At 37.1% G+C, this 21004-nt stretch overlaps 1 protein-coding gene across 3 annotated transcripts; it reads right to left on the bottom strand.

The window, feature by feature from the left end:
• Nucleotides 1-222: 222 nt before the first annotated feature.
• Nucleotides 223-19746, bottom strand: LOC110921860 (chromatin structure-remodeling complex protein SYD). 3 transcript variants are annotated; one of them, XM_022166180.2, is made up of 41 exons: nucleotides 19472-19746; nucleotides 19061-19182; nucleotides 18195-18256; nucleotides 17444-17559; nucleotides 17205-17357; nucleotides 16191-16393; nucleotides 15930-16099; nucleotides 15771-15835; nucleotides 15284-15655; nucleotides 14881-15065; nucleotides 14469-14566; nucleotides 14121-14306; nucleotides 13858-14038; nucleotides 13609-13773; nucleotides 13494-13537; nucleotides 12917-12973; nucleotides 12671-12767; nucleotides 12419-12591; nucleotides 12122-12335; nucleotides 11803-11928; nucleotides 11613-11702; nucleotides 10507-10623; nucleotides 10189-10269; nucleotides 9990-10097; nucleotides 9574-9743; nucleotides 9282-9360; nucleotides 9085-9159; nucleotides 8835-8932; nucleotides 7371-7478; nucleotides 6859-6916; nucleotides 6551-6778; nucleotides 4242-6416; nucleotides 3902-4090; nucleotides 3644-3802; nucleotides 3316-3543; nucleotides 3079-3231; nucleotides 2218-2457; nucleotides 1595-1723; nucleotides 1283-1498; nucleotides 1084-1197; nucleotides 223-986 (listed from the first exon to the last, which is right to left on the bottom strand). In XM_022166180.2, exons 2-41 carry the CDS (start codon nucleotides 19166-19168, stop codon nucleotides 504-506), a joined length of 8073 nt encoding a protein of 2690 aa, XP_022021872.1. In that variant the 5' UTR covers nucleotides 19169-19182; nucleotides 19472-19746; the 3' UTR covers nucleotides 223-503. The 3 variants fall into 3 exon arrangements, with proteins under 3 accessions (XP_022021872.1, XP_022021873.1, XP_022021874.1); XM_022166181.2 differs by having other exon boundaries at nucleotides 233-986; nucleotides 14881-15062; XM_022166182.2 differs by lacking the exon at nucleotides 3644-3802 and having other exon boundaries at nucleotides 233-986.
• Between the last annotated feature and the right edge of the window lie 1258 nt (nucleotides 19747-21004).

Genomic DNA, 21004 nt, shown 5'->3' with positions numbered 1-21004 from the left:
AGCGAGTTATGAGTAGTCAACGAGAAATTTACTGGTTATTGAAACACGTGCATGGGGATCTTGACAGCTTGAACGATGTAATATTGTAATTATGTAATATGTCTGTGACCACGCTCGGGTGAACCAATGTGATGAGTAGCATGTGTACTCGTTGCATCAATTTACAAAACGAGGGATAATCATGGGTGTTAGATTTGTATAACAATAATCATTTTTATGATGTAACAATAAATAATAAGACAGCTTAACATTATATAATCATAATTTCGGTTAAATACTAAACCTCCATGTCATCAGAATACCAAAATAACAAGATATCATATTAGATTATAGAGCACTGAGGTCCTAATATTTATATCGCTTACAGAAAGCTAAACCATCAATCATTTAATTACAGCTAATGCTCGGTTCCTTAAATTAATAACTAATCCCACTCATCAGCTACCTGTTCTTTGACTGCACCCTCTGTTTTAAAATCATCAACCTCCACAGCAGCAACTTCTTCATTTTTCTACTTGAGCCGCAGCAGCTACTTCAACTGGAGAGCTTTCAGGAGCAGTTTCCTGTTTTTTGTCATCTTGTTGTTTGTCCATACCACCGCCTTCTTCAATTTTTGAATCAACAGTCCCTGAGTCTGCTTCTTTAGCTACTGAAGTAACATCATTGCTTGCTGGATCATCAGCCTGTTGGAGTTCACTGGTATCTCCTTCCACGCCTGGGCTTTTTGCAGCAGCAACTTCTACCTCATCCGCAACTGGAGTACTTTTACATTCCTCTGTTATTTCCAAATTCTCACTTTTGCCTTCTCCTTCCCTGCCTGGGCTTTTTGCTACAAGATTCTGATGCTCACTTGATATGTCTAATTTCACATCTGTCGATATTTCTTCTGCAACAGACGCCTCGTTTATTGCTTCCATGGATTCAACAGGAGGTTTGCAATCTTTTTCATCATTGCCCTCAACTTCATTGGAGGTAGAGTTGTCGATCTGCAGCATTCACAGAGATGAAAACAATAAAACGATAGGAAATCAAGGAAAGTTGACAGATTCTGTATCAACGAACGAGTGGTGCTAGAGTTCAGACCTTCCCGACATCAACATCTCGTTCTTTTTCATCATTGCCACTTTTGCCCTCCAAAGAATTCTCTAGTTCATTGGAGGTAGAGTCGGTGAGTGAATTATCCTGGGATTCTGTGTTCTGCAACATTCACAAGATAAAAACAGTAAAATGATAGGAAATCAAGGAAAGATAAGATTCTGTATCAACGGATGAGGGTTTGGACCTGCCCGACATCAGCATCTCGTTCTTTCGGGTTATCACTATTGATTTCCGCTTCCATGGCGGATTCTGACCCGTTAACATTTTCTGTATCGGTATCTCGTTTTCCTGTTTCATCCTGTATTTGGGCATCAGCATCCTCTTCAGAAGGTTTGGCATCCATCTCCATCGGCATAGCACTATCAGTGTCGATAGTTACAGAGGCTTCCTCTATTTCCTCCTAAATTGAGAACACATAGATTCATGTAAGTCATAAAAGAATAAAAAAAATACAAAAAGTAATATGCAACAAACAGACTAACAGTATGTTCTAAACCTGTGCAGCAGGAGCTTCTTCCTCTTTGATCAAATCCTTGTCAGCATCATCTTGACCAATATCCTCCATCTTTTCAGGGGATTTGTTATCTATCTCCATCACTGTACACCCATCCTCTTCTTTTTCCCCCTACACATTTCATAAAATGCAAAATTAGATTAGAAAGTAGATTTTTTGAGAACCCCCGGAGAAAGTTTGATTTACCGGTAATTAAATAGACTAAAAAAGATCTATCAGATGGGTGGAACATGCCAAACGGGTCGAAAGTCACCCGGAGTGTATTCGAAAAGAATATAACTTCCTAATGGTTTCATCACAAAAATACCACTCTTGTATTATTGACTTAGAGTTTCCGCATAAAAGTGTTACGGGTCAACCCAACCGGCTTTGACCAGAACCAAAATTACAGTTTTGGCCTATTTTGACCCATCCATTTTGTCGCCAAATAAAAAACTCTTAAAATTACCACACAAATTTTACGGGTCAACACAACCCAACCGACTTTGACCAGAACCAAATTACTCATTTTGGCCTGAACCTGTTTTGACCCACCCATTTTGTCACACCATTACTTGGCAGAATCAGATAGCAAGTGACATTACTGATGACTACTTCTCAATTACCTTATTAATGCCATCATTGTTTCCCACTTGTTTCTCATGTTCACTTTCTTCATGAGAACGGGAGGCATCCTCGACCTTTTCGGAGGGTTTGACATCTTCTACCATAGTACTACTGGCTTCCAATGTTGCTTTGTCACTTGCTATTTCTTCCTGGAAGGCATCCACAGATTCCTCAGCAGATTTAGCACCTGTCTCAACCACGTCCCTTCCTTCAATGGTTGCAACACCATCTCTACCATCCTGCACACTTCATAGTTATACAAAGAAAATGGCCATTGGTGCAAAACACGCCTCTGAGCCCGACACCAATAAATAGACACACAATGTTGACCACTCTCCTCTGCGGAGGCTTATTGGCTTCAGTTCATTGCTAGTTAAAATCTTCTATGTAAGTATTAAGAAGAGCATCTATTATAGAAGCATAAAAGAGATGATGAGCTTCATTAATTGAGTTCCCAATGTGAGGAGTGATGTATATGATTGATGACATGAGAGGGTTCATGTTTATGAACCTCGTCATGGCAAATCAAATGTTGGTCTCATTTCCTTTTAACAATTTTCAAAAGCTATGTTTATAAACTTTGAGAGGTTTATGAATATTACATATTACATACAAGGTTATGAAACAAAACAAATGAGCCTTGGGCCTAGTGGCATCAAGATAAATTTTTGGTGCTCCTCGTTCCTCAACCAAGTGGTTGAGGTTCATGTTCCGTCTTTAGACAAAGGTGGTAAGAGTCTGCGGTGTGGGGTGACTTGGAATAAGACACACAGCTCCAAAGCTACAGGTGGAAAGATGAAAACCCATCCACCTTCCCACCAACACAAGAAATTAATAACTCAAGGGAGTTTGACCTTAACCTGTGTAATGTTAGGATCATCCACTTCTTTTGTTATAGGATCAATAACTTCTTGTTCCTTCTCCTCGTGTACAGGTTCTCCCTGGGAAATTGCTTCAGTCGTTTTAGAGGAAGTGGAGTCAGTTTCCGATGGGGATTCTCCAGTGATCCCAGTCTGCACCGTGATATACATAAAACCGTTACATATAATACAGGAAAAATAAAGAATCATGCATGTTATTTTGTTAAATTTTACCACCTGCACAATAGGAGTTGGTGCCTTCTGAACATCTTCGACAACAGTTTCTTCAGCGGGGTTCGCCTCCAGAGTGTCTCCATCATTAATTGCAGGATCTTTTTCAACAATGTTTTCTTCAGCAGGCTTTGCCTCCAGTGTGTCTCCATCATTGATTGCAGTATCATTTTTGACAGCAGGGTTTGCCTCCAGAGTGCCTCCATCATTGATTGCAGGATCTTTTTCTTCAGTCTGCACATAAACAAATCCGATAGTCAAGATAAGAAAGAAGCTGCATACATACTAAATGCAGCAGAAAGATACAGAAACCAAGAACAAAGAGATTTAAAACCTTTTCAACCAAAACTTTGTTTTCTGATGCGGCAGATTCAGTTTTATTATCCCTGCTAGCGTCTTCTAAAGCACTGAACCCTGTCGCTTGTTCCTCGTTTTCAGCTGAGTTAGCCTCCAGAGTGTCTCCATCATTGATTGCAGGAACTTTTTCTTCAGTCTGCACATAAACAAATCAGATAGTCAAGATAAGAAAGAAACTGCATACATACTAAACGCCGCAGCAAGATACAGAAACCAAGAGCAAAGAGATTCAAACCTTCTGTTCAACTAAAACTTCATTTTCTGACGTGACAGATTCAGTTTTATTATCTTTGCCACCGCCTTCTAAAGCACTGCACTCTGTCGCTTGTTCCTCGTTCTCAGTTACTGCTGTTAAAAGCTCAACTTCTTTTGATGGTTTGGACTCTTTCCCCGCTGAAGCCTCTGATTTGGACTCTCTTTCTCCCTGCACAGTACAGATAAAAACAACCTTAAAACAAAGCTATAGAACTGAACCAAGAGAGGGTGATTCTGATTCTAGTATATGGCATAAAATTTACATGCTTGTTTGATAATTTTAAGCTCAAGCATGTATTAATAAAAGCATAACTACTGACCACCAAATTTATTGATTCTTTGGGATCCAAATCTTCCTTGGGCTTGGCAATTTCAACAGCATCGTGAGACTTTGACCCTGGTTTATCTGCTACCAAAACGTCTTTTGGTTCAACCTTCTCCTTGCGGGTGCTTATACTATCATCTACTCTGCTAGCACCAACGGACTTGCTTAATGTATCAACTTCTACTAATATGCTTGATTTTTCTCTCACTTTTGACGAAGACTTTGGCAATGGTTCAGCTATTTCAGAAGCTTGATTCCGTGCCATACTTCTTGTAGCAACAGTTTTTCTCCCAGAAGAAGCTCGTGTTCTCTTCTGTGCAGGTTCATTAGATTTCTGATCCTGCACATCTACAGTATCATCCTTCTTCCTCCTTTCCCTGCGACGGGGTGGTTGTGGCTGTGGGTCCACTCCACTTTGATCCTTTCTTCCCCTTCCTCTACCTTTCTTCGATGTGGAATCAGGAGACACTGGGAGAGAGCTGACTGGAACGGTGACAGGTGTGGCTGTCTGAGAACTCACACTGGGCTGAGATCCAACAGAACCAGAAACCGGCATCTGTGTGGTCCCAACATCAACATCTGCCACAGCGACAGAAGAAACTGGTGGTCTTGGCGATGCTATATCAGATCTGGGGACTTCAGAAGCAGTTAAAATTACAGGAGTGGCAACTGTCACCGCAGTTACAGGAGTTGGCTCAGAAACCAAAGTCTCATTGCCTGTTTCAGTAGCAGTAAATGGGGCCGCTGGAGAACCAGTTTCAGGCTTGCCAACTGAGGACCCTGGTTCAGGCTTGCTGACAGAAGACCACGTTTCTGGCTTACCGGCCGTTTCTGGTTTACCGACGGTTTCTGGTTTACCGACTGCGGAACCCGTGTCAGGCTTACTAACTGCAGAACCTGTTTCTGGCTTACCAGCTCCAGAACCCGTTTCTGGCTTACCAGCTGCAGAAACTGTTTCTGCCTTACTGATTTCTGGCTTACTGATTTCTGGCTTACTGACAGAAGAACCCGTTTCTGGCTGAGCGACTGCAGAGCCCGTTTCTGGCTTAATAACTGCAGAACCTGTTTCTGGCTTACCGACTGGAGAACTCTGAACACCAGGAATAGCTAATACAATATGATTCTGCTTTTTACCCCTACGCTGTGGGGGCATGGGTGTATCAACTTCACTTTCAACAATATGACCACGACCTCTACCTCGGCCGCGAGGTCGACCCCGACCCCTACCTCGACCCCGACCAGGTGTGACTGCAGAAGGAGATATAGCAGACTGAGAATCGGTTGAGGTTGGGGAGAGCATTGGCAGCGAGACAGGAGTCACCGTTAATGTAGCGCTTGAAAGTGTGCCAGTAGGAATACTAGTGGTGATAGTTGTGGTTGACTGGGGCCCAGCAAGAACAGTAGGTGTTGACTGAACACTAGCAGGAAGGGTAGGGGTTGTTTGAGGAGTAGGAAGAACAGTGGGGTTTTCTGGAGAATTAGGAAGAACAGTAGAGGTTGACGTGATTTTCGGTTGGAATCCAGGGGGTGGAGGGGTAATTTGCTGATAACCAGGAGGAGTGGTCAATGGTTGATAGCCTGGAGGAGCGGTTAACGGTTTTTGACTTGGAGGAGTAACGGTGGGCTGAAAACCAGGAGGATGATCTGTTGTTGGCGGAAACCCAGGAGGGGGCGCCAGGATGGCATTAGTAGCAGCAGATGTTAAAGTAACCGTTGACTTACTATCAGGGGGGTTTATACTGGAGCCAGAAAGGCTAGTAACATTCAACTGAGAGCCAGAGCCAGGATCAGTTTGTTTTCCAAGTAGTTTAACAGAAGTTTCACTTTTAACAGCATATGAAACAGTTACTGGAGAAACTGGAAGGCCAATTGGAGATGAAGCAATTCCTGTCTTGTTCTTTTTAGGCCTTCCACGGCCCCGTTTTTGTGGTGGATTTACCGCCTTGATTTGTTGAACGGTTGCACTTTCAGGAAGTTGTGTTGGTTGTATGTTTGACGATCCAACAACACCTTCTGCCTTGATTTGTATGTTTGACGATCCAACACCTTCTGCACCAATAGGCAAACCCTTTTCTTTAGGTTTTTCATTAGGTTTGGGGGAACCAGGTGCCTCAACTTGACATAACTTCTCAAACTCGTCTTCTGTCCATTGCTCCTCATAAGAACGCACCTAAGTACCACAGATAATAACAAACAAAATGAGCACATGGGTAATATTACCGCATACTTTCTGCAACAATTTGTTTGCCTTTTAAATTAAATAAAGGAATCAAAATTGGCAATAATGTAACAACATTAACTAACCTCTCTTGCTCGTTTTCCCCTTCCATAATTATGAGTGTCTAAGTTCCCAAGCTCACCCTTCCTTTTACCCGCGATACCAGGTAAAACCACAGGTTTGGGAACTTCAATTGCCTCCATAGCTTCACAGAATGATTTCAGTTCGTTTTCTGTCACAAGCCTAGACGGAAGGGGAGGTATGGATTCCCTACTTGTTCCCCCTTGTTCTAAAACCAACTTTTTCCATACAGCCTGCATGGTACATCATAAATTGTTAATCAAACACAACAAAAAAATGTGAGACTGAAGATGATCTAAAAGGGTAAACATACCAGCTCCTCTTCCTGCCGTTTTTTATCAATTTCCTCAAATATGTCAATTTCAGACTCGCTGTCATCATCAAATTACAAAGATAATTAAGAATGCGAAACTTGAAATTGAATTTCTTCCACTAGTGGAATATAATATCCTAATCGACAAGTACTTCTATGGATTACGGTGGTACGCAATTAAAGACTTTGATAATTAAACCATTCTCTTAATTATCTTTTTATCAGTATGACAAGTTACATATGTGGAACCAGATTTTAGTAAATTTGACGACTGCCAGTCAAAAAAGACGAGTGCTGTTGTTCTCTTTGGTTTGTTGAGATTGTCCGTGCATGCACCAACCAAGGTGTGCATTCATCATATTAAACTGCTTGGTTGTTCATCAGGTAATCAGTCTATAGATAGCTGATGCAATATGGAATCTGAACAATGAGATCATGTGTTCAGAATTCTATATCGCATTACACTTAAATAGGTTCAAAATTTGAGGTCCCTGTATAGCCAAAGTGCATACCTCCGGGCTATGAGATAATTGAGAGCATCATCATTTAAAACAGGAGCAGCTTCCTCTTTCTTACACTCCCGCAGCAGGGCCTCCAAGTATTCTCTTCGGTCTTCCGCACTATGATATAATTAATGGCACGGTCAACTTATCTATATGTATGCATATTACACATTGATACATTTGCATTACACACACTCACTACACAAACAGACATGATAATATGATATATGATGCATACTACATGCATTTATGTATGCAATACTATGATATTATGTGTAATATGAATACACACACACATGATATGTGCATATTACATGCATTTATGTATGCAATACTAAGATATTACACACATAATCTGTATGAATGTTGCACACACATGATTCTTGTGCATGCTATACACATGATACGTATGCAAAAAAAAATTATTCGTATACATAAAACACATGGTCGATATACATGTTACACACATGATTCATATGCATATCGTACTCGCCTATACATATACATAGAGGGAAAGTATATTTTGAAAACCCTCTTGAGTTGAGAAACCCTATCAAACAATCATTTTTTTATGTATGTAATATATGATATAGTTATTACAAAAAAGTGTAGCCATCTGTACACATGCATAATAAAATGTTGTTTAACTGTTACACAGTTTCCAAGGCTACAATAACGTTTTGTTACACGTGTAATAATCACCTACAATTTTTTGTAATAACTATAATAACATATGTTAAAAACAAAAATAAATGATTGTTATACTAGATTTTCTCAACTCAAGTAGGCTTTCATATCAACCCTCCTCTATATACGTATATGTATATATATATACACACACACACATATATGTATATTTCATGAGAACCACGAGAACTTGGTCAAAAACCATTCAAATTCAAAAAGGGGTAGCGGAGCTGCCCGTTTACCTTTTATTTTGATGTAATTTTCAATTTGAAAGTTAATGAACATCTAATATATGCAATTCAATAAAAAAACTACACTTGTCATTATTATTAGTAGAACGACATAAAAAAGTTACGTGTTTACATTTACATGCATTCAAAAATCAAAAAAATAATTACACGTGTGAGTTTACCATTTACACATGTGTAAGTTCTTATCATTTACACGTGTAGAAAAATTGTTAAAAGACTAATTTAGAGAGGGAAGATGAATTAATTAAGAGAAAATTGTTTTTTAAATGTTGTATTTTTATAATGATAATAAATAATATAGAATGAAAAAATTGATTTTAATTGGTTTTTTCGCGAGTTCTCGTGGTTCTCATAATATTTAGAGTTCTCAAGATAACCATCCCCTATATATATTTGTTTGTGTGTGTATATATACAAATATATTAAAAGTAAGAGCACAAGCACACATGATTCGTATGCATAATATATATATATTCACATTGCATGTGCGTATAATGTCATCACAGAGAACACCATAGAGGTAACATGACGCTACCTCGTGTTATTGTCAAAGAAGCCAGCAGTTATGCTCTGGTTAGCAACTCCAAGCTTGTGCTCGGCTGAAGCTCTAACTTGTTCCTCCACCGATTTAACCTAACACCAACACATTTTTATGAGCTAAAATTAACAAAGAATCTTAACATTCTCTGGTAGTCATGAGTAAACTTTCATATCACAGTATAATAGTCATGAGTAAACTTTCATATCACAGTATAAAGATACACCAAGACCTGAGGTCTACATACAGTTTCTAACCGAAGAACGAGTACATCCTTCTTCTGACCTATTCTGTGAGCTCTGGCTTGTGCTTGCAGATCAACCTAACCATAGGAAGGGACATAAAAGCAGTGAGTATAAGAAAAAACTCAAGGAACTACATAATTGGAATATTTTATGTATTTTGTGTGTGTGTGTATATATATGTTATGTATATATGTATTGCCTGTGGATTCCAATCTGTGTCAAAAATGATGACTGTATCCGCAGCTTGAAGATTCACTCCAACACCTCCGGCGCGAATGCTAGGAATAACAAGGACATATGCTCAGCGTAATTACAAACATACAACCAGATGCCATAAATAAAAAACATAAATCAAAAACAAAAAATGAAATATGAGAAATAAATTAAATAAAAAACATAAATCATTAACAAAAAATGAAATACGAGAAATAAATTAAAAAATTTATGATCATCACTCTAGAGAATCTTCAACCAACAAAAAGGCCAATCACCTGAGCAGGAATATGAAAAATGGTGATCCTGGATTGTTAAACTGATCAATTAAGGCCCCACGGTCTCCACCAGATGTATGTCCATCTAAGCGAAGGTACTTGTACTGTTTCCAATACAAATAATCCTCCATAACATCAAGCAGCCTAGTCATTGTTGAAAATAGAAGAATCTGCACATAGGACTTACAATATAAGTATCTAAAAACAGAAGGCTGGCTGACATATTTCAAGCGCCTCTACTAAAAGTATAATTTTGTTTCTACTCCCACACCACACCAGCTATTGCAGCTAAAGCTATGAAAATTTGAAAGCAAAAGGACAAAAAAAAAATCAAGCATTCAGCTAACATGTAACAACTCTAAACATCCTATCTACATTGGGTTTCCTTTCATCAAAACTCGGTGAGAATATTATACCCGATGATCAGTGGCTTTAAGCTTGGGCAGTAGCCGATCTAACATCTCAAGCTTCCCACAAAACCTTATAATATTAGGAAGATAATGCTTGGGAACGTGTTCATGAACCTAAAGAAAACAAAATCGCTTCAGTAAGCAACAAAGCATGGCACCAATAAGAAGTCCTATCAGTTATAGCAGAAAGAAAGAGAAGAACAACCTCTTCATTATGTAGCTGGCTGATGTAAGGATGATTGCATATATTTCGTAGTTCAACGACTGAATTGTGCACTGCTCGAGCCTAGCGAAAAAAAATAAGAAACAAAGACGTGTAAACAAGCTTATTACAAACAAAAAGCAACTTTATTATATTAGTGAGCTAATACAACAACATATTTCCTGTAGTAATCTTGTTTCAAATCTCAGATGTTATTAACACACAATTATCAAGAATTTGACATTTTGAATTGTGCTTGAATTGATAATGGTGTATCATGCTCAAGATAGCAAAAAATGGTTAGTTTATTGCAAAATGAACCTTTGAAACCCCAAATGCACCAAGATTGTCGTCTACCCTCTGCATCAATAGCTTCTGATATGCAGAAGCCTCACATCTTACAAGTCTCTCTATCTTTTCAGGCAACTCGTTCTCAACCTAACAAAACGAAATAAAATAAGAATCATCACTGAGAAAAGAGATGAGAAGCTTCTTAGCAAAAATTTTAAGCACAGAATACAAAAGCATGCGAAAATTTTGCTTTTATAGTTATCCTTTTTGTTGTTCTCAAAGGATAAACCAATATTTGAAACAATCTGACTATACCAGGCCATAAAGGTCCCGAGCCTAACCAAACTTGTGTTATTTTACATTTTTACCCTTCGTGTGTATACATTTACATAACAAATCCATTGAGTCAAGCATAGTTGATCCACGCATAAAAGTATCAATTAATTCATCAAGCTCGAGCTTGAAAATGAAGGCTCAATCAAACTCAAGTTAAGTTACAAACTTTGAGGTCCAAGGTCAAGTTGCCTTTTTGACTCGACTCAGCTTGATAACACTCATAGATGTGAGCTGGAAACGTAAACCTAAAAGCTGCTGGTGGCAATAATCTAGAAATTGAACGCATAAAGTACATTCAAACTTGGTTTAAAAAACAAGAAGCGCACAAAAGCGACAAGGTCTATAACCGAGGTGCGAAGCGCCAAGCGCAGAAGTGCGCTGTTTTTCGTACCCAGGACGCATATAATTATATTTTAACTTTTATATATTTCCTAGGCTTCTAGTGTCGTTTACCCAATATTTAGAGACAAGTAAGCTTTATATATGTTTTAATATGGAAATTACATGCATGTACAACATGAAAAGCATGTTGTACAACAACCTACTGCACAAAAACATGGGAAATACATGAGGCGCGCGCCTGATGGTCAATTTTTTTTTCAAGAAATCACGCCTCAGGTGTGCTTTTTGAAAAAAAAAAAACACGCCTTACGCTACCAAAAGAGTAGGGCTTGAGCCTTGTTGTGCCTTGCACCTAGGCGCGCTTTTTAAACCAAGCATTCAAATAAGAAGATACCGATAGCATTATCATGTGATATCATTTAATAGTTACTATAAACTTAAACGCAAAAATAAAGAACCTTGTGCTTCAGTCTCCTAAGCACAAATGGTCGCAGAACTTGGTGAAGACGATTTATGATTAACAAATTTTCTTCCTCAGAAAGCAAAGCCTGAACATAATAAGCAAACATTATTGTTACACAATCTTGGTAAGAATTCAACAACATTTATGAAACAACAATGTGTTTAGCTAATAACAACAATGCTCACCTCTTCAAGGGAGTTATCTGCGTTACTCTCAAACGGTTTGTTGAACCACTGAGAAAAATCCTCCGACGAATTAAATATATTTGGCAACAGAAAGTTGAGAAGTGCCCACAATTCCTCAAGATTGTTCTGCAAAATGAGATGGTAAACCATGATTTATTACAAAGAATGGCATGCTTACGTGAATTGCAGATACTTAGTGTATTCAATTGCAGTTCTTAAAGTATAGGATAAAGCATCCACATGACTAAAAAGCATAAAACAAAAAAAAAATACTAAAAAACGACCAAACTGCAATGAAGATCTAAAATCATAGTCAAACCTGCAAAGGAGTTCCAGTCAAAAGCAATCTGTGAGAGCTACGATAATGCTTCAAGTCTGCATTTAACTTGCAAGAAGCATTCTTAATGCGATGACCTTCATCAATTATAATATAATGCCACTGTATTTTGCTCAGTTTTGGTCTATCATGTTTGTTCATGAGATACTCGTATGTTGTCAAAAGAACATTGAATTTTTGCTGAATAATTTTCTCCCTGCAGTTATTCAAACAAGGCTCTAATAATTAAGAATTTAATTGAACCGAGGGTCCAAACAACTACAAGTTTAGATAGCATACTTGAATAATTTTCGGCGCTCCTCAGGAGGCCCAGAGTAGACAATTTTGTTCATGCTTGGGGCCCAAAAGCTAATTTCTGACTCCCACCCAGGCAGAACCGAGGATGGGACAACCACCAAAAAGGGCCCTCTATCATTTTTGTTTTCCATGAGATAACAGAGTAAGGAAATAACCTGCAGAAACAACATATCAGACTAATAACTAACTTCTTACTTTACATACCACAAACGAAAATGATAAAGAATAGAACACCTGAACAGTTTTCCCCAGTCCCATTTCATCTGCAAGAATTCCGTTCAAATGATTGTTGTATAGAGACAGTAACCATCTTAGCCCGTTCATCTGATACCTGAGGACAAACAGTATATAAACATGCAATACTCAAAAAGGAGCATAGTGACAAACACATCCAGTTGTTTTATTTTCGAAAATTATATCTGTCAGTCACTTTAGCGAATAGACGACAGTGACTACTAGAATAACGTTTCTATAGCTTACTCTCGCAATTTTCCACCAACAAGAGTACTTGGCTGTTCCGCTACAGTCTCTTTGATGCTGGCATTGAATAAACAAAATAATAAATACCCATTAAGACAGATCCAAGTTTTTATTAATAAGACAGAAGAAATCACCAATTAAAATTAGAGCAAAATTCAGAAAGAACGCTATGTATCTCCACATTTTGCACACAAATTGTTTAATTGCATAATTTACATACTTTAGATTGTCAAAACTTAACGGAAAGGCCCTTTATCAAGTGCTTAAATCCATTAACTTTTGAAAAAGTCATGTTCATCCAGTTTTAAAAGTTTCGCCGTGCCAAAACGTTCAAGAACTAAATCATGCAAAACAAGAAGGCCATACAGGTTTTTCAAATATCGCCTAACAACATGAGTATGTGCTCGGGAAAAAGAAAAACAAAAGTATTCTTAAATTTATCTTATCACATGGATAGAGAAGAAAAATTGAGGAAACAGAAGGGCAACTTTGAAAACAAGCATGAAAATTTATCTCAACAAGGCCAATTATCAGTCCACCATGACTACTTGAGCAGAAGTGGAAGAGACTTATATACCTATGAGCCATGAGATAGTACTTTTCATTGCTCTCCATATAATGCTGTAAAAGACCAGATAATATTTAGTAGCATAGAAAAACAAACAAACAATTTGCAACCACAGATGAAGCACCTTCGCCTGGTCTGTTTCATCTTCATTTTCAATTGTAAATTCACCACTGTCATTTACACCATTCGTATCTGTCAGAACTTTTGCTTCTTTCAGCTTAGATCCAAGCTTCTGAAGATACTTTTCAGTCTCTTTCAATAGTTGTTTCACCCGATCCGATTTTGCATCCTGTGATGAAAATTAATTTAACTTATTTACCAAAATGTGTATATTGGTTGAATTCTATTAATGATCTATTAAGTCACATTTTACCTGAACCATTCGAAGATAACCCTCCACATCATTGATTTTTAACAGATTGATCTTTTCCCGTTGAATTCTGTCAATTTTCTCGCGATGAAGTCTTTCCTTCCTTTTATGAAACTCTCTTGCATACCTGTTAAAGCCCTTCAACCGTTCTCTCTTATACTTAAATAAATCTTCTAGTCGTTCCCTGAAACAGTATTTGAAAGTTAAAATATTTCACACAAATATCAACGCATGCTTTAGCAAGTCAAAATTAATTATACACGCACCTGTGCTGTTCCATTTCACCAAAGAAATCCTTTTGTCTTTCTCGAATTCTCTTTTGACGTTCTTCCTTCATCTTTTGTTCATGTCTCTCAACTTGCTTTGATTTTCGGCCTATCTTATGTTTCTTAATTGATTTTAAGCGATCCATCTCATGCGATATAGGTCGAAAAAAATCAGTCAGGATCTCACTGCAACAAAATTAAAAATATGAATTGAATGGATAGTTAAGATGAAACACTGGATGTAGGTGTTCAAGCTCTTTCAAAAATACTAGGTACAAAAAATAATATGATGAATAAAGCGTGCGCGCACACACACACACACACATATATATCAAATAGAAAAATTACTTCCGGAGGCGACGCTGGAGATTTAGGAGTTCAAGCTTTTTTAATTCAATGACACTTTTGGTTTTTGCAGAAATGTCTTTAGAAGAGCTAACTGTTTCCTGCATAGCCATTGTTGAAAATAAATTAGGAACGTAGATGATAGATCACCTTCTTATATATATAAGCATTTATATAATTCACAAAAAAAAGATCCACACAAGGTCATCTGTCATCAATCATTACGGCCCTGAACTCTGACAAATAAAGATATCCCTATAGTGTCTAGAACAAAGATATTAAGCTTATTCTTCGCTGTTAGATTAATAAAAATCAGATATGAAAGGGATTAAAAACAATTAAATTAGTCCTATCCCAAGGCAGCCAGCAAAACAGCTATTTCCGTTTTGTTTAAGGAAGATTTAAAATAGCAAACCTTTAATTTCTCAACACAAGCTGAGATCCTTTGCTCTGTTTTCTTCTTTTTAACAGCCCAGTTCTGTTCAGCAGCAACTTTTCTCTTTTGGCAATCTGCAATCCACTTTTCAGATGTAGTATACTTTGGTGATGGTGGTGATGTACTCAGTTCAGATGTATTTTCCCTGTCAAGATTGTTTCCTGCTACAAAATGAATAAAATATTTAAAAATATGATCAGCCAACCCACATCAGAACAACACTCAGATCTGAGTACACTAGGTAATTTCAAAAACCAAATTAGTTGAATTTTCTATATGTCTGAAGACCGGTTTCCACCTATTAGCTCTGTGCTTGCAACGTGTAATAAAGAATTTAAAAAATACATGTATGTGATTGTTGATCTAAAGTGAGAATTCTCACCAAGTATTACATCCTTTTCCAGAATATTAGCATTCTTTGGCACCATCATCTGTCTTTCACTCAAAGGAAAACTTGACAAATGAGTATGAGCATGCCGATTTTCTGCATGTGGTGCAATGCTAGTAGGATCTGATTGCGCCAATTTAGTGGCAAGAGCCTGAGATTCTTTTGTTTCTTGAATGTCTGCCTCAAATTTCCTGGAAATCATAGCATTCCCATGTTCAGGAAGACCAGAAGGTGGATCATTTTTATCTATCATCCTATCAAGTTTCTCGCCTTCTCTCAAAAGATTTGTTTCTGAAACAAATACACTGCTCGAAGAACCAGGGCCCATAGACTGCTCTTTTCCCTTTTGCTCAATGCTAGATATATCTGCAATACCATTTGTTATTTGCATATAGTCAATAGCTAGACAGCTCATAACATGCTCTCATATGTTATTTTTGTAAAATGTCTATTAGTTAAGAGCTGAAATAAGCAGAGCTACCTTCCTTTGGAAAAACATTCCCCAGTGCAATCTCAAGATGCAACTTTTTTGGCATTAAATTATTCCTGTATATAGAAAACGCTGTGTTATAGCTGTGAGCATCCGTAAACAATCAGATATTGAACAATGTAAGGATGAAATGTGTTTCATTAGTACAACCTGAAAGCCAAAAATACAAGGCATTGAGCTCTGAGTTGTTTTAAATGATGTTCCTTAAAAGGCATGGAAGGTCCAGCAGAAGAAGACTGTAAAGCTGGTAATTTTCCAGCATCTCTTGAAGCTTCATTTTGAAGCATTCCCATTTCAGCAACATTGTTTGAGATCCCACCCTGTCAAAAAAGGTCATGCGAAGACCATAGTTAACAAAACAAAAATATGGTTAAATAAAGATAGCAGATCATGAGATAAAAATAGCCATACCTGAACGGTCTTACTTGCACTTGCCATTACATTTGGAAGGCCACCTTCATGATCCAATGTCTTTCCAGTTGGGCCTTTATGCATCAACATTGAAGCACTCTGGTTATCGTATGAATTGCTGAACTGCATGGATCTTGGGTTCCCAGGTTCTGCTGATTCATATGAACCAGAAGTACCGGCATTTGATCCATGACTCTTAATAGCTGTAATTGATAGAAAAATATTACAAAACTACTTCCTTGAATAAAAAAGTGTGATTCAACCGATAACATCATAAATCAATCATTTGACCAAAGCAATATGCATGCATATATATAGACGCACCTGCCCTCGAGGACAAAAGTATCACATGCAGCAATTCATATAAACCATTAGCACGCTACAACATCATATAGCCATGGTTTTAAAAAAAACGTTGAGGCGTGCGCCTCGAGGCGTGCCTCAAGGCGTGCCTCAAGGCAAAACGCCCAAAAAAACGATTCTGAGGCGCGTCTCAGGGGGTTTCTATTGTACGTGCGCCTCAGAGAGGCTGAGGCCCTAAAAAGGCTGCGCTTCAGGGGTTTCTGATATTTGTTTTTGATGTTTTTAACTTTTTGTGGCAATTTCAAGCAATTTATGTCTTTTTATGTGTGTTTTTGATGAATTTGATAATGAATTTAGTTAGTATTATTATTTTTTTTTTATAAGATATATAATTACTATATTTATTTTTTAATTCCGCCTTGGGCTCACGCCTCGGTTCGCCTCGAGGCTTACGCCTCGTGAGGGTGAGGCAAAAGGAAAACGCCTAGAAACTCGTTTCCGTTTTTCAAAACCTTGCATATATCAAACTTTAAACATATGTACCAAACATGATATTAAGGGTTATGGTCAATATAACCGTTATAGTGCTTCAGTCCAAGCAGGGAAATATGAATGAGTACAAAATAGGACACTAAGCATACAAAACTCCTAAAAATTTGCCAAAATTTTAGGAATACGTTATACGTAAAGGCTTTGAAGTATAGTACTCACATGGAAGTTGACTTGCAGATCCTTGATAGATGTCATGCCCTAAACCGCTAGGAACATGCAGCGGTTTGCTTGAAAATGTTGAAATTTTTGCAGTGTCTTCCGTCGTTAATTTTTTCTTCATATCATTTTCCACTGCAGTTTGCTGTGAAGAACCTGAATATAAATAATATCATCTTAGTTTGTAGAAGAAAATAAAGCAAGAAAAAAGTTATAACCACCAGAACATGATAGTTTTGTACCTGCAATTTGGGATAGGGATGATTCTCCAGCTTGAGTCCCACTGGTCACCGGTTGTCGTGATGATACTAAAGCCTCGATATCAAGACCATGTCTATTTATAACCGTCTCCATAGCCCTTTAGAAAATAAAAGTATAGGATCGGATGAAATAAAAGCCGGGATTTAGAAACATATATATTACATTGCAAAGTTTTAGCCATGTGCAGAAGTAGCATTTTATTCATTAGAGTAACTAGCGAAGCTGTGAAAATAAAACTAACAACCCAAAGACTGAGTGTCGTTTTCATAAGCGCCTCCTTATTCAAGCAATAATCACCTTCAAAACTATTTGCAATGAACTAACAGCAGGTTTCTTAAAATACTAGTTACGGGCTCAATTAAATTCTGAAGCAACCATAATTTGACTACCAGAGGTGGTGATTAGACATGTGGAAAAATACATGGAATAATCCATATTAACCAGTGAACCACGACCTAATATTTTATTGTCGTCTAATTGGTATTTGCAAGAAGACAATAAATTTAGGCAAAGAGTAGTGTGTGAAGCACAGAGCATGAGGGTTGGTTAAATACGTACGATAGTGTGACAAGATGACTGAATATGATAATAATAAGATTAAAAAAAAGGTGATCATTGCTTAATTTAAGATAGAATGTCAATCCTACATAAGAAACGACATGTGGTGTCTTTGTAAAACCCACAAATTGGACTGGCGGTCCGGGTATACAGTCATGCTGTTGAGAATCTTACCTTGATATAACTTGATACGGCATTGAATTTTCTTTTCCACTGGATCTCATGTGCTGCAAAATCTGTGAACCCATGAAAAAAAAAATGTTATAAAGCAAGAGAAAGCCATCACATTTACAACTTTTGTCTCAAAAGAAAATGTGTTTTTCCTGCTTAGGGCATCCTAATTGATTACTCAATGGTACTGCATCAGCCAAAGAATTTCTTGCACTGCACATAAGGGATTAAATGGACCAACTCATTATCTTATTGTTGACCTAAGGCTTATCAGTTGTTAACAGAGTTGTGCGCACTGCGCTTCAATAATATATCATAAGAGACCTTACACATACAAATCAATCACATGAACTCCATGTGTGCTTCTAAAGTACTACAAAAGATCAAATAATTTAATAAACTATTGATATGTAAGTATCTCCCAAACTATTATAATTTCAAACTTAGAAACCAATCAAACAAATATTAGTGATGATTCAATAGTATAAAGCTGAGTGCACACCTAATTTAATAAAATATAGTATGTAATGCAATTCTGGTAAGTTGTTTTCCTAGCACACAAGTTATGCCTCTAAAACCTTTAACAAGATATCATGTATCTTATATCTTAGATTAGATTTGGAACGGATATTCAACGTGTTCAACTTTTAGGTGATCAATCCAAATTTTGATTATATTTTACTTTCATCTTCATTTCATCAGTAAGTTGGAACACGTTGACTAGTAGAAATATTTTGATTATATTTTACTTCTAGAAAAGTTAGTTGTTATGCATGACGAATGTAAACACGGTACCGTAGAAATATACACAAACTCAAATCAGTAAGAACAAAAATATATAAACAAACACATCCATACATGCAACATACCACATGTAACTTTGTAGCCAATTTTGTAGGCTCATCAGTGGATTCCTGAATAAGCTTATGCAGAAACTTTGCTGCTTCCATCTCAACATTTTGCGGAGTCGCCGCCATATTTACTCTAACCACTACAACATTAACATTTTAACAGTTTCAGTACAACAGTAAACAACATACCAACAACAGCAGCAACAAATAAATCACTTAACCATATTTGCTACACATATCTATGATTCTATTCAACACAATCCATTTGAATACAAACATTTACCGCCAACAATTACAACCAGATACTGTAACAACTAACAATAAATGTTTCAAAAAATAGGGTTTCAAAGTTCAAAGTACCATAAAAAGACCTAAACACAGCTAAAACAGGAATTGGTGTGCAATTAAGCATAAAATCAGCTAATTCACCTGGTGCACCTAAATCAGGTGCTCTGAATTCTACTTATGAAGTCGATTGATTGATCACTTGTTTTGAAACGTATAATCGCGATAATAATCTATCCTGCAGCCATATATGGTTGTTGTTCGGTGGGGTTGATTCGATTTGTGTTCAAATCGGTCGTGCTTTTAGGTTAAATGCATCGAAATCACAGTCCAATTTGAGGAATTTAGGTGTGAATTCGAGAAGGTAGAAGAAAGGGTTAGGGCTGGAAGTATGGTGGTTGAAGTTGCAGACGGGGGGTATAAATAAAGAAATTGGTAGAATTGAACAATTTATAGAGGTTGAAATGACTTTTTTATAGGTTGATAAAATAAAATGAAAATTTTGATTTTGATTTTTTATGAGTTTGATTTATAATTTTTATTAAATTATTAAACTAGTTTTTTATAAGATTTTTAAGAAACCGATCGATTTTTGTCTATAATAGTAGTCTACTAGTTTTTAGGACCCCGCGCTTTACGGGACCGTTAAATCGAATAAAAAGTATACATAAAAACGTGGAACCAAACACTCGCCTTGTGGTGGTTAACTCGCAAAAGTTTGACTGAATTGTAAAACATAGAAAAGAATAATTAAGTCGATTATAACTCATGCGTTGCGACGTGAAAAGTATGAGGAAACAAAGTTGAACTTAGAAAACTATTGAGGTTAAAAAGAAAAAAAAATTGTGACAATTTGTTAAACTTGAAAATAATGAGGTTTTTTTTTTGAACGGGCAACGAATCCTCTAAACGGGCTACTGGCGTAATTCACCACATCGGGATACATTCGCCTCCGAACCGGGGGAAAACCCTCACCTAGGGTCGAAGCCCGTGAACACTCGCTCGAAGGCACGACAGTGCGGTAAGGTAAAACCCGCTCAGTTCAAGGATCGAACTAGCGATCTCCACCTATTCGCCTAGTCTCCCATCATCACCAGGTGCCGCATAAAATAATGGGGAGGGCAGAAATCGAACTTGGGTCCCTTAGAACACCAAGACTCTCCCTTACCACTCCACCACCACCTCATTGGCAACTAATGAGATTTAAAGCGAACAAAAGTCGAAGAAAAACTCAAATTAAGATGAATAGTAAATATTATGGACTTGCACATGTTGTTTCACGCTAAACCATGCGAATAAATAAAGTGCTAAAAACTTTATAAAATAAAATCGAAACCGTAAACCCACAACGTTAAACTATAAAAAAAAAATGAAATTTAGAAAATAGAAAAAAATACTCAATTTTAAAGATTATTAACATCTTAAACACTAAAAAGTAATTTAATGACTACGACTTAAAGACCGTGTTTTGCGGTGAACTTTCGGCCAGTATCAGTTCAGTTTGTTACAGTACCGTCACATACTAAGTAGAGCAATTAAAAGAGATAAAAACGAATACTGATATTATACCCATTTATATATTTATAGTTTGTAAACAAATATATATAGGCTTATAGTTATAATATCAAACTTGAATGTTAATATTTATGAGTAGGATATAAATTTTGTTCTTTAATA

The sequence above is a fragment of the Helianthus annuus genome, chromosome 17 (genome assembly GCF_002127325.2).
Source record: "Helianthus annuus cultivar XRQ/B chromosome 17, HanXRQr2.0-SUNRISE, whole genome shotgun sequence".
Classification (NCBI taxonomy): domain Eukaryota; kingdom Viridiplantae; phylum Streptophyta; class Magnoliopsida; order Asterales; family Asteraceae; genus Helianthus; species Helianthus annuus.
The sequence above is the reverse complement of the archived record's forward strand: the minus strand, read 5'-3'. Positions and strand labels throughout refer to the sequence as shown.

What these genes read in the sequence shown, in the direction of transcription:
- LOC110921860 (XM_022166180.2), bottom strand. Translation starts at nt 19,168, where the DNA reads ATGGCGGCGACTCCGCAAAATGTTGAGATGGAAGCAGCAAAGTTTCTG. An exon ending in TGACTGGAACTCCTTTGCAG is followed by an intron (nt 11,929 to 12,121) that starts GTTTGACTATGA and finishes CTCATTTTGCAG; the next exon opens with AACAATCTTGAGGAATTGTG. An exon ending in ACAAAGTTTTGGTTGAAAAG is followed by an intron (nt 3,544 to 3,643) that starts GTTTTAAATCTC and finishes GTTTATGTGCAG; the next exon opens with ACTGAAGAAAAAGATCCTGC.